The sequence below is a fragment of the Lithobates pipiens genome, unplaced genomic scaffold, assembly GCF_037356315.1.
Source record: "Lithobates pipiens isolate NorthernLeopardFrog02 unplaced genomic scaffold, aLitPip1_a1.2 Scaffold_8, whole genome shotgun sequence".
NCBI lineage: Eukaryota > Metazoa > Chordata > Amphibia > Anura > Ranidae > Lithobates > Lithobates pipiens.
In genome coordinates this window covers 530,820,567-530,833,621 of record NW_027507903.1, presented here as the reverse complement: position 1 = coordinate 530,833,621, position 13,055 = coordinate 530,820,567, and the positions used below count along the sequence as shown (strand labels likewise).

Sequence of the window (13,055 nt, the reverse complement as noted above, 5' to 3'; positions counted from 1 at the left end):
GGGTGGGATTTTAGGCATCCAATCATGTGTACGAGGCTTTAAGAGGGCCCTGCTCAAGAAAGCCTACAATGCAATAGAAACAGGCATTTTTGTGCATTGAGGCAGGTTGTATAAGGTTTCATGTACAGTCTGGCTACATTTACTGCGGCCATGGGGAAAACCCAAAATGTGGCATGGTTTTGCTTCTCCCGCGGATGTCAAAATGTTCTGGAAATATCTCGTTCAAGAGAGGGAGGTTGAAGCTCAGCTAACTGCAGCAACTCCTAAACTCTGCTAAAAGCCTATGTGTACATGGACACAGACATTTTTTTAATATAGGAGCTTTGGCAACAAAAAGGCCAAAAGTTCCTAAACTCAAGTTTAGGAGCTGCCAGAATAGGCTAATGTACATAAAACCTAAAAGGCAGCCCATTCATTTTAAAAGGGCTCACAATGCACCTCGGTGCAAACATGCACCCGTTCTATTTTTGACAAGGCAATACACCACAACATGCAGAGTATGAAAATATGTTTTTTGTCAGTGTATGTGTACGTTCAGATACTGCCATTCCAAATGAGTAGTGCTGTATTGTAGTGTCCATACACCAGTGCAATACTTAAAAAAAAAGTATAAAAATGGGTCCAAGAGGATAACTGCATTTTCACAGAAAAATGCACATACCCTTTAAGCCTAGCCAATTTGATCTAAAGTAACCAACTCCCCCCTTCCCAAGGCATAATTACTTTCAAAGTATGCTGCAATGTTATAAGTCCACAGAAAACTATTCTTGCCACTAGCTAAACCTGTGTATGCAATCCTTAGACATCTATGGAACTGTCGCCCACCAACCTCAGCACACAGTTGCATAGAAGCTATGGGATCAACAGCACTAATGTTCTGTATATAAATGGAGAACACTTAGCAGCAAAATAATCTTATTGGTAAACTAAAATACATTTGAATGGGCAGAAAATAGTGGCTAATATCAATATATGTCTGGCAAGATAATATCCATCTACAAGGGCAGGATTTACTTTACACAGCACCATCACATCACATGGATCTAGCCCAGGGGTGTCAAACTCAATTTATTTGCAGGCCATATTAGCCCTCAAAAGGGCCACATTGCACAGTGGGAGGATCCTAAAGAGGCAATAAATTCCAGGAGTTGTGTGGAGTTCAGGCATACGCTATGTACAGAGTGCAGAGTTCAGGGGTGTGATATGTACAGAGTGCAGTTTCAGAAGTGTCCTATGCACAGAGTGCAGGGTTCAAGGGTGCACTACTTACAGAGCAGAGTTCAGGGGTGTGCCATGTACTGAGTGCAAGGTTGAGGAGTGCACTGCATATAGAGTGCAGGGTTTAGCTCTCTTTCACAAGCTGTCACATCCACCGCTCCTCGGATCTGACCTCTGCACTACTCTCTACCAACTCTGCAAACATGTCCATCCACCGCCCTGATCTCTCACCTACCCGGCCCTATTCCAATACTTCCTGGCAGTGTAGACAGCCTCGCCTCTCTCTTGCCCCGAGCACAGATGGAAACCACAGTGCAGCTTACCACGTGATGCCTCATTCCACAATGCATCTTCATCTCCCTTATCCCAGGCAGGGGATCTGTGAGAACTGCTGAGAGTAAAGCTGTCCTTGTAAACACTGTGGTGAGCAGAAGGCGGGAGTCTGTGGTGGCAGAAAGGAGCTCCAACACATTCCGGATAAAAAAAGGCTTGGGTGTGAGGGTCACATGAAATGGCTTGGGGGGCCGGATTCGCCCCCCCAGGCCATGTGTTTGACACATGTGCTCTAGCCAAACAGATACATGTGGTGTATCTACCAAGCACAAAACTGTAGACTTTGTTGGGTTTACAGACTAAAGTAATGATGAGGACAGCATGATTTACACTACACAGCATAGCACCATCTTTTAGGCTTCATTCACAGGAGATTTAAACTCCAGCTGCGACAAGAATCTAGCAAATTTTCATAGCAGGATTCACAGATGGTTGTGGACAGTTACAGATGCAGCTGTTTGCTGGTGTTCAGATGCAATTGTAAAATAGATTACCTGCTGTTAGGGACAGATAATTGCTCCTGGAGGCAAACAACTTGCGATCATTGGCCCCTAACCGCAGCAAATCGTTCCATGTGCGATTACATCTGATCATCTTTGGTCACTGTCAGCCTGTCATTGCTTTGTACAAAGAGAGGCTGCAACCTGTGATTCCAGGGGGGGCAGCTGGATTCTTGCCACAGCTAATGCTGTGTGAATTTCATCTGTACCATAAACTTGTGCTGAATTTACATGACATAGCACAGTGCCTTTGTTGGTTTTAGCCTTCAAGCCAGAAGGCCACAACATGCAAAAAATATTGGTTAAGAAAACTGCATCTGAAATATAATCAGTGTTTTGTATTTCTTACCTTAATGTTTTTCCCCCTTTTTCCAATAACAAAGGCCAATTCAACCTCCCAATCCACTTCCTGCAAACAGAATGGTAAAATATTTTACTATACATGCAATCAATGTCTTGTGCAAAAACCTTTAATGGGTAACTTAAAAACATGAACAAATGATGCTGAAAATACATTTCATTATTTGCATTAGAAAACATGAAAACTAGTGCCAAAAATGTAAAAAAGGAAGTTCAGAAAAGAGAACGCTGGATAAAGAGACTTACAATATAAAATATAGCAGTGGCCTCTAGTGGTGAAAACGTGTAGTAACATTAATAGCTAAACTGCTTCAAGAACAATTTAATTGAGTACTGTCCGTGATCATTTTTTTTTTTGCCCTAACATCCAAATTTTCCAGACAAGCTTTTGGCGCGTCCCCTTTATTCACGGTCCAACCAGTACTAATACAGAAAGTTTCCTGCAATACAATACAAAGGTCCCCAACCTAGTGTGACAAATTATATTGTTCCTTCCTAATTGATTTTCCACTAATATAGTGAAAATGTAACAAAGTCACCTGGAAATAGTAAATAAAAAAAAAAAAAAAAATACATCAACTTTTTTTTTTTTTAATGAAACGTTTATTTGTTGAATATAGGAGTTAGAAAGAGTAGAGCATGGGGTTGTCTTGCTAAAGCATTATGTATGCAGTACTTAAAGCGGAGTTCCACCCAAAAGTGGAAGTTCTGCTTTCAGCACTCCTTATCCTCTTCTATGCCACATTTGGCATGTCAGTTTGTTTTGGGGGGGGGGGGGGGCAAAGTTCCTAGTTTTGACAGGAACCTTCTCCCACTTTTGTTTGGGCTGCCTAGGCGGCTAAAGTGGAAGTTCTCCTCTCCCTCTTCTTCCCTGCAATCTTCTGGGATGAAGCTTTTTGTAGATGCCATTTTTATGTTTATTAAAAGTTAGCTGGAACTCCGCTTAAATGTATCCAAAGCCAAAACATGTTTCTTTGGAAAGAATGGTATGTGAACAGATCCTCTGTCAGATTTTTATTGCTGTCTGTGTATTGGTCCTGGTACCCACTATTACCGGGACTAAAAGTGAGGAAACGTTCCATTGGCAACTATCTGAGCCGACATTTCCTTCTCTTTGGAGAGATTTATTTTCTCTTCCTGTCCTGTCTACAGTAGAAGAGTGATTCTTGATGTTGTATGAAAAATGTAACTGCGCTCATTTTTGCTCATATATTATTACCACTAATAACGGTATCAGGAAAATGTGCACAAACATAAAAACTGTATAACTATAGTGCATAGTTATAGTGCAAATTATTAAATCATCAAGTGAAAAAATTGCAAATTGATCAAAACTGAAGGACACAGATCTTTAACAATCTTTTCCAAGGTCCACTTCACAATTCTATCATGTAAATCCCATGTGCGTAGTATGTTCAAAAATCACATCCGTGCTATTTTAGAAGCCTTTTCACCACCTTCTGAAATGGTCACTCACCAGAGTCTAGAAAAAAAAACGTTGCCTTTGGTTCATATTGGGATAACCACTCCACTTTCCTGGCGTTTCTCCAGCTGGATTGCCACTATTTACTCCTCAAATCTTGATATCTCATAAGAAGTAAATAGCCATCATTGTGCAATATGCTTTTAAAAAATATATTTAAACCAACAAGGTAAACATCCCCAATTATAAAAATGTGCACTCACAATTCAGGTGCCTTTAGACTGGCACTGAGTCATTCCAGCAGTGTATTTTTTGGGTTAGTTCCACCGCTTCGTCTCCCGGGATCAGTATGTGTTCCAAGCCTCAATCTGGTGCGGGTTGGGACAGGAAGGGACGTTAGCGGTTACCCAGAAGACTCTTGACGCTGACTTCAATTTTTTTTTTTTTTTTTATGTTTAAAAGCATATTGCATGTCACTTCCTGTCCCAACCCGCACCAGATTGAGGCTTGGAAAGCACGCCGTTCCCAGGAGACGAAGCGGTGGAAGTAATCCAAAAAATACACTGCTGGAATGACTCAGTGCCAATCTAAAGGCACCTAAATTGTGAGTGCGCATTTTTATAATTGGGAATGTTTACCTTGTTGGTTTAACCACTTAAGGACCGCCGCATGCCAATGTACGTCATTGCAGTGGCATGTACAGGCACAAGCACGTACATGTACGTGCTTGGCTTCCAGCGGGTGAGGGGTCCGATCGGACCCCCTCCCGCTGGATGCGGCGGTCCGGTTCACTTCAGGAGCGATCCGGGATGAGGGGATGGCCGTTGGTTTCTGGCCATCCCCTCTCGACCGCTCCTGACGAATGAGAAGCTTCCTCACCTGTGTAAGTGTAAACACAGGAAGGAGGAAGTGATGTCATTCTCCTCGGGGCGGTCTTTTTGACCGGACGGCGAGGAGTGAAGACATCCAAGTAAGTGCACAAACAGTCCACTGACACATAGGCACACATTTAACCCCAGTCACCCCCCCGATCGGCCCCCGCCCCCAGTCACAGTGTCACTGATTGCAGTGGTCATTTATTTACTGATCACTGCATTTAGTGTCAGTTGTGACTGTAAAAAGTGTCAGGGCAGCTAGTGTTAGGCCCCTTTAGGTCCAGGGTAGCCCCCTACCCGCCCTAATAAAGGTTTAACCCCTTGATTGCCCTCCCAGTTAACCCTTTCACCCCCTTTTACCAGTGTCACTAAGCAATCGTTTTTCTGATCGCTGCATTAGTGTCACTGGTCCCGCTAGGAAGCTAGTTTTCTTTTTAGGTTCAACGCCAGGTTTTTATAGCGTTAGGTAACCCGATATATAACCTAATAAAGGTTTTAACCCCTTGATTGCCCCTAGAGTTAACCCTTTCACCAGCAATCGCTGTATAAGTGTCACTGGTTACGCTGGTTAGCCAGTTAGTTATTTAGGTTCCCCGTCAGGTTTTTATATAGCGTCAGGTACCCCCATATAAATACCCAATAAAGATTTTAACCCCCTGATTGCCCTTTTCACCAGTGATCACCGTATAAGTGTTACGGGTGACGCTGGTTAGGTAGTTCGCTTTTTATAGCATCAGGGCACCCGCCATTTATTACCTAATAAAGGTTGAACCCCCTGATCACCCGGCAGGTGATATCAATTCGGTTTTAGGGTCAGATAGGGTCTGCGTCGCCCCAGGCAGTGCTAGGTTAGTGCCAGTACCGCTAACACCCATGCGCAAAGCATTCACCTCCCTTAGTGGTATAGAATCTGAACAGATCAATATCTGATCTGATCAGATCTATACTAGCGTGCCCAGCAGTTTAGGGTTCTAAAAAAAAACGCATTGTTAGCAGGATCAATCCAGATACCTGCTAGCACCTGCGTTTTGCCCCTCCGCCCAGCCCAGCCCACCTAAGTCCAGTATCAATCGATCACCGTCACTTACAAAACACAACACACATAACTGCAGCGTTCGCAGAGTCAGGCCTGATCCCTGCGATTGCTAACAGTTTTTTGAAGAGAAGTGAAGAGGAAGACACTGATCTGTCAGATTCAGGCTCAAAATACGAACCTGTAGAGGACAGCGGCTCCATGACAGCTCTGACGAAGAAGATGAGGTCCCTGCTAACGTCAGGCGTACCCAACCCCGATCTTCTGATGTTGTTGAGGTGCAGGAACCGCAGGTCCCTCGTATGGAGCAGAGAGCCAGTACTAGCGCTGCTCATCCTTTTGGTGAACTGGCAAGCACCAGCGGCCTAGTACACCCTGGACGTACATCCAGCACTGCAGTATCACGTGGTGACGTGGCGAGTCCCATAAGTGCAGTTCAAGCTGGCAAGCACAAGTAGTGTCCCGCTGCCACCAAGAAGAAGACGAAGGCAGGCCCGTCAAGCCCATAGTGCCCTTCCTGCAGAATTCGCCAATCCTGATTGGGTGCCCACCACTTCTGCAGAACCCGTACTTCCCCCATTCACTGCCCAACCCGGTATTCAGGTGGATACAGATGATTTTACGCCACTTGATTTTTATTCTCTGTATTTCACAGAAGATCTCTATAGATCTATTGTGGACCAAACCAATTTATATGCTGGTCAACACATCGCCGCTAATTCCCAGTTGCCTTCCCTTGCCAGAGATTGGAAACCAGTTACGGTTTCCGAATTTAAGACCTTTCTGGGCCTTTCCCTCAACATGGGCACACATAAATTCATGACGTTGCGGGCTTATTGGTCCACGCATCCGACTGACCACATGCCCGTGTTCTCCAACTCCATGTCCAGGAAACGATACGAGCAGATCTTGCGGTTCATGCACTTCAGTGACAATGAACTTTGTCGTCATCGTGGAGACCCTGAATACGATCGGCTCTACAAAATTCGGCCCCTCATAAACCACTTCAACCAACGTTTTGCAGACTTGTTTACTCCCCATCAAGTTGTCTGCGTTGATGCGTCCCTGATTAAGTTTACTGGTCGCTTGTCATTCAAACAGTACATTCCCAGCAATCGTACCAGATACGGGGTCAAGCTCTATAAGTGCTGTGACAGGGCCACAGGCTATGCATGGAGCTTTATGGTTTATGAGGGTAAAGATAGTTACGTAGAGCCGGAGAACTGCCCTGACTACATAGGAAGCGCTGGCAAGATAGTGTGGAACTTGGTATCACTCTTATTCGGAAAGGGGTACCACTTGTACATGGACAATTATTACACCAGCGTGCCACTGTTTAGTCACTTGTTTGATCATCAGATTGGAGCATGTGGCACCGTGCAACCTAATCGCCGGGGCTTTCCCCAGCGGCTTGTAGATTCCCATCTTAGGCTGGGGGAGAGAGCCTGCTATCGGTGTAATAATTTGCTCGTTATGAAGTGGAGGGATAATAAGAATGTTTTCGTTCTTACCTCCCTTCATGCAGACACGACGGTCCAAATTTCTACGGCGACTGGTATTGTGGAGAAACTCCTGTGTCCACGAATATAACAAAAATATGGGAGGGGTGGACCTCGATCATCAGTTGTTGGCGCCGTATCTAGTTTCCCGTAAGGCCAGACGCTGGTACAAAAAAGTGTCCGCTTACTTATTTCAATTGGCTTTGCTGAATTCTTTTGTGCTATACAAAGCTTCAGGCGGGACTTTAACCTTTCTTTTCTTCCAAAGAGAGGTTGTCACAGAGCTTCTGTATCCAGACGGTTCTGCACCTCACCATTCCCAACCAAATGCAGTAAGCCGGCTGCATGAGAGGCATTATTCTTATGCCATCCCGAGTACCCCTACCCAACGAGCCCCCCAAAAAAGATGTCGTGTCTGTACCAAGCGCGGATATAGGCGTGACACCCATTGTTATTGTCCACGCTGTCCTGGCAATCCTGGTCTTTGCCTTGGTGAGTGTTTTGAACGCTACCATGAACTAGTGAAGTATTAGCGTAGGGTACAGCATTTCACAGGCTAGGCACACTAACACAGGGTCTCCCAAGATGCCATCGCATTTTGAGAGACCCGAAATGTTACAGTTGTTACAGTTTACAGTTCAAAAAAAGTGTATAAAAAAAAAAAAAATAAAAAAAAAAAGTAAAATAAAAAAAACCATAAAAATATAAAAACCAAAAATAGTTGTCGTTTTATTGTTCTCTCTCTCTTCTCTCTAATTTTTTATACTTTACTGTGTTTTATTGTTAACCATTTTTCTTGTTTTCAGGTACGCCATTCAGCTGCAGCGCAGATTTATTTATCTTGACAGCAACAGCGTTTGCTCCCACGATACATAAAGCCGTGACTCCAACGCTGTAGGAGGTGATTTCACCACTACAGTTAAAAAAAAAAAAAGAAGAAGAGCATATATGCCCAAAGCATGGGGGCAGCTGGGGCGGAGGAGCGATTTTGCTCCTAATGCCGCATACATACGGTCGAAATTCCGACGGAGGGCTTGCCCGTGGAAAATTTTGACCGTGTGTACGCAGCATAACTTTTTTGCGGGAGGATGCCCCCATGCTTCGGCATATATATATTTTAGGCACAGGTTGTGTTAAAAAATGTTTTATTTTTTACAGTTTTTTTTGGCATTTGCTTTGCAGGTATGGTATGGTAAGGTTTTACTGTTATACTGTAATGTTACTTTGTTTTAACGTTAACCATAATTTGCTTAGCAGGTACGCCATTCAGTTGCAGCGTGGATTTATTTATCTTGACAGCAACAGCGTTTGCTCCCACGATACATAAAGCCGCGACTCCAACGCTGTAAGAGGTGATTTCACCACTACAGTTAAAAAAAAAAAAAAAAAAAAGAAGAAGAGCATATATGCCCAAAGCATGGGGGCATAAGGGGTGGAGGAGCGATTTTGCTCCTAATGCCGCGTACATACGGTCGAAATTCCGACGGAGGGCTTGCCCGTGGAAAAGTTCGTCCGTGTGTACGCGGCATAACTTTTTTGTGGGAGGATGCCCCCATGCTTCGGCATATATAAATGGTGCATGTATGTCCATCATTAGAAGTGGGTGGATGAAGGGAGGTATTCTAATGGTGGGCATACCCACCAATCAATCTCTTTTTTTTCGTTCAGCCAACATGACTCTCAGCAAATAGCTTGGGGTGTCTACTTTCCAAAATGGGGTCATTTGGGGGGGTTTTGTGCTATTTTGGCATTTTATGGCCTTCGAAACTAATAGGTAGTGAGGAGTGAAATCAAAAATTTGCGCCCTTAGAAATCCAGAAGGTGGCGATTGGTTTTTGGGGCCCCGTACGCAGCTAGGCTCCCAGAAAGTCCCACACATGTGGTATCCCCGTACTCAGGAGAAGCAGCAAAATGTATTTTGGGGTGCAATTCCACATATAACCATGGCATGTGTGAGCAATATATAATTTAGTGACAACGTTTTGTAAAAAAAAAAAATTATTTTTATTTTTTGTCATTATTCAATCCCTTGGGACAAAAAAAAAAAAAATATTCAATGGTCTCAACATGCCCCTCAGCAAATAGCTTGGGGTGTCTACTTTTATGGCCTTCAAAACTGCGATAGGTAGTGAGGAGTGAAATAAAAATTTGATGCCCTTAGAAATCCTGAAGGCAGTGCTTGGATTTCGGGGTCCCGTACGTGACTAAGCTCCCAAAAAGTCCTACACATGCGGTATCCCTGTACTCAGGAGAAGCAGCAGAATGTATTTTGGGGTGTAATTTCACATATGCCTATAGCATGTGTGAGCAATATATCATTTAGTGACAACTTTGTGCAAAAAAAAAAAAAAAAAAAAAGTTTGTAATATTCCCGCAATTTGTGGCAAAATATAAAATATTCCATGGACTCAACATGCCTCTCAGTAAATAGCTTGGGGTGTCTACTTTCCAAAATGGGGTCATTTTGGGGGGTTTTGTGCTATTTTGGCATTTTATGGCCTTCGAAACTATGATAGGTAGTGAGGAGTGAAATCAAAAATTTGCACCCTTAGAAATCCTGAAGGTGGTGATTGGTTTTTGGGGTGCCGTGCGCAACTAGGCTCCCAAAAAGTCCCACACATGTGGTATCCCCATACTAAGGAGAAGTAGCGGAATATATTTTGGGGTGCAATTCCACATATAACTATGGCATGTGTGAGCAATATATCATTTAGTGACAACTTTTTGTAAAAAATTTTTTTTTTTTGTCATTATTCAATCCCTTAGGACAAAAATAAATAAATATTCATTGGGCTCAACATACCCCTCAGCAATTTCCTTGGGGTGTCTACTTTCCAAAATGGGGTCATTTGGGGGGGGGGGGGGGGTTGTACTGCCCTGCCATTTTAGCACCTCAAGAAATGGAGATAGGCAGTCATAAATTAAAAGCTGTGTAAATTCCAGAAAATGTACTCTAGTTTGTAGACGCTATAACTTTTGCGCAAACCAATAGATATACGCTTATTGACATTTTTTTTTTACTAAAGACATGTGGCTGAATACATTTTGCCCTCAATGTATGACTAAAATTTAGTTTATTCGATTTTTCTTATAACAAAAAAAGAAAATATATTTTTTTTCAAAATTTTCGCTCTTTTTCCATTTATATCGCAAAAAATAAAAATCGCAGAGGCAATCAAATACCATCAAAAGAAAGTGGGAAGATATGGACGCAAATTTCATTTGGGTGCAATATTGCATGACCGCGCAATTACCAGTTAAAGCAGTGCAGTGCGAAATTGTAAAAAGACCTCTGGTCCTTAGGCTGAAAATTGGTCCGGGGCTGAAGTGGTTAAATACATTTTTTAAAAGCATATTGCACAATGATGGCTATTTACTTCTTATGAGGTATCAAGATTTGAGGAGTAACTAGTGGCAATCCATCTGGAGAAACGCCAGGAAAGTGGGAGTGGTTATCCCAATATGAACCAAAGGCAAACTTTTTTCTAGGCTCTGGTGAGCAACCATTTCAGAAGCTGGTGGTGATGGACGAAGTGGTGAAAAAGCTTCCAAAATAGCACGGATGTGATTTTGAACACACTATGCACATGGGAGTTAAATGATAGAAGTGTGAAGTGGACCTTGGAAAAGATTGTTAACCACTTCCTTACTGGGCACTTAAACCCCCCAACTGCCCAGACCAATTTTCAGCTTTAAGTGCTGACGCACTTTGAATGACAATTGCGCAGTCATACAACGCTGTTCCCAAATTCCATTTTTATCATTTTTTTCACACAAATAGAGCTTTATTTTGGTGGTATCACTACTAGGGTTTTTAATTTTCTTTGTTGAAACAAAAAAAGATGGGGGGAAAAAAAATAAATAAATCATGTTTCATAGTTTGTTATACAATTTTGCAAACAGGTATTTTTTCTCCTTCATTGATATGCGCTGATGAGGCGGCACTGATATGCTGCACTGGTGGGCACTGATAGACGCAGATAAGATGGTACTGATAAGATGGCACTGGTAGTCGGCACTGATGGGCAGCACTGGTGTGTACTGTTAGGCACCGTTAGGTGGCACAGATGAGCATGCGGCTGCTCTCCTTGACCAGGACCGATGTCCTGATGACACCCGTCATAACGAATCCCATGTGCAGCACCATAGCAGTTGAAGATTAAACAGAGGCAAAGATGGCAGCTTCCTTGGCTGAAAACGATAGGGGAGTTTACTTCCACTTTAAGTCTGTGCTATAGCCGAAAGGCGGTGGTTAAAAATCTGTGTCCTGCAGTTTTGATAAATCTGCAATTCTTGCACTTGATGATTTAATAATTTGCACTAACTATGCACTATATAGTTATACAATTTTTATGTTTGTGCACATTTTACTGATACCGTTATTAGTGGTAATAATATATAAGTACTTTATCAGCACAGTTACATTTTTTCATACAATATCAACTTTCCTCTAACCAATGGTAGAGAATTTCTAACTGCAGCAGATTTTTTTTTTTTTTATATATAAATTTTTGTGCCAGGGGACACATTTTTTTTCACAGGAGTGATTCTAGACTTACGGCTGACCCCAAGGTTGCATCACCCCTCTCCTGTTGTACAGGTTCATGTAGATCTGTATTTTTACCAAACAGAACACAATCACTGACAACACATGTAGCATCTAACTTTGTGATGCATTATCATTCAGGTTATATTTCTGTGTACTTTGCTGCTGTATGTTCGTGGTTTTAGATTTGGTGTCTTCATCTCTGTGACCCATGTCCCAGGACCCAGGCAGTTCTTGTGAACTCCCTGGATTGATGTTCATTTGGGGCTGGTGTTTGGGTTTGGCTATATTGGGTAGTTTCTTATACAGCAGCAATCACTGTAACAGCAGTGCCTACTACTGTGATTTCCAGCTTCCAAGGGGATCCCACAGGTATGGCACATACAGTACATACTTTTACTGGTCAAAGCTGGACCATTGTAGCCATGTAAAAATTGCCATATCTCAACTTCAGCTTTAACCTTGAAGCCAGAAGCAGCTGACTCACAAGAGCTGCGTGTACATAACTTTTAGCTTACGGTTATATCAAAGTTTTTCCATTGTACAAGATTTACCTTGCTTTCAGGTGGAAGGACAATGGAGTCATATGGGCCAATGATGGAGCTGGGGAACTTGCTGAAGATGATGGGCTCCTTAGGAACAGGAACATTCTGCTCCAGGCAGTGGTCCACATAATTCATCCCGACACAAACAACTTTGTCTGGGTTGGTGATCGGAGCCAAAATAGTAAGGTCATTGCGGTTCAGAATGTGTTGACCGGAGTTCAAAGCTCTGTGGAACGGGAAACGTAGGTGAGCAAAACAACTGATGATGAACTCCAGGCACATAGGAAATACACAACTGAAATATATACATGTAATCCGTTTTCACTACCAAAGGATGTCATTTTTTTGTGCCAGTACTGTTGTGTAGGCCTCCCTGCCACACAGAACAACCAAGTTTTGTACTTCTGTCCAACTACTTTTCAGATAACAGTACAGCCTGTTCCAGGATCAGCTCCAGCCTGTAAAATCGGACAATGAAGGAACAGCAGCACACTGATGAGGTCGTCATTTGCTCTCCCTTCCTGTAAGCTTGCTTGCAGAATTATGCCCTGTACAGGCGGTCGGAAATTCCGAAGGAAAAAGGTCCGATCGGATTATATTGTCGGAAAATCCGATCGTGTGTGGGCTCTATCAGACTTTTTTCTGTTGGAAATTCCGACGGAAAAAATTTGAGAGCAGGACCTTAAATTTTCTGATAACAAAATCTGGTCGGACTTTTTCCAA

The 13,055-nt window shown here is 42.9% G+C and overlaps 1 protein-coding gene across 3 annotated transcripts in view; it reads right to left on the bottom strand.

Moving 5' to 3' along the window:
• LOC143960702 (oxaloacetate tautomerase fahd2, mitochondrial-like) overlaps positions 1-13,055 on the bottom strand; it is a 45,743-nt gene that overhangs the window by 20,676 nt on the left and 12,012 nt on the right. For all 3 annotated transcript variants that reach the window (XM_077469526.1, XM_077469527.1, XM_077469523.1), the window contains exons 3-4: positions 12,342-12,558; positions 2,401-2,460 (exon numbers count right to left, since the gene is read on the bottom strand). In XM_077469526.1, coding sequence (XP_077325652.1) covers positions 2,401-2,460; positions 12,342-12,558 — 277 coding nt within the window. The remainder of the gene's footprint in view (positions 1-2,400; positions 2,461-12,341; positions 12,559-13,055) is intronic.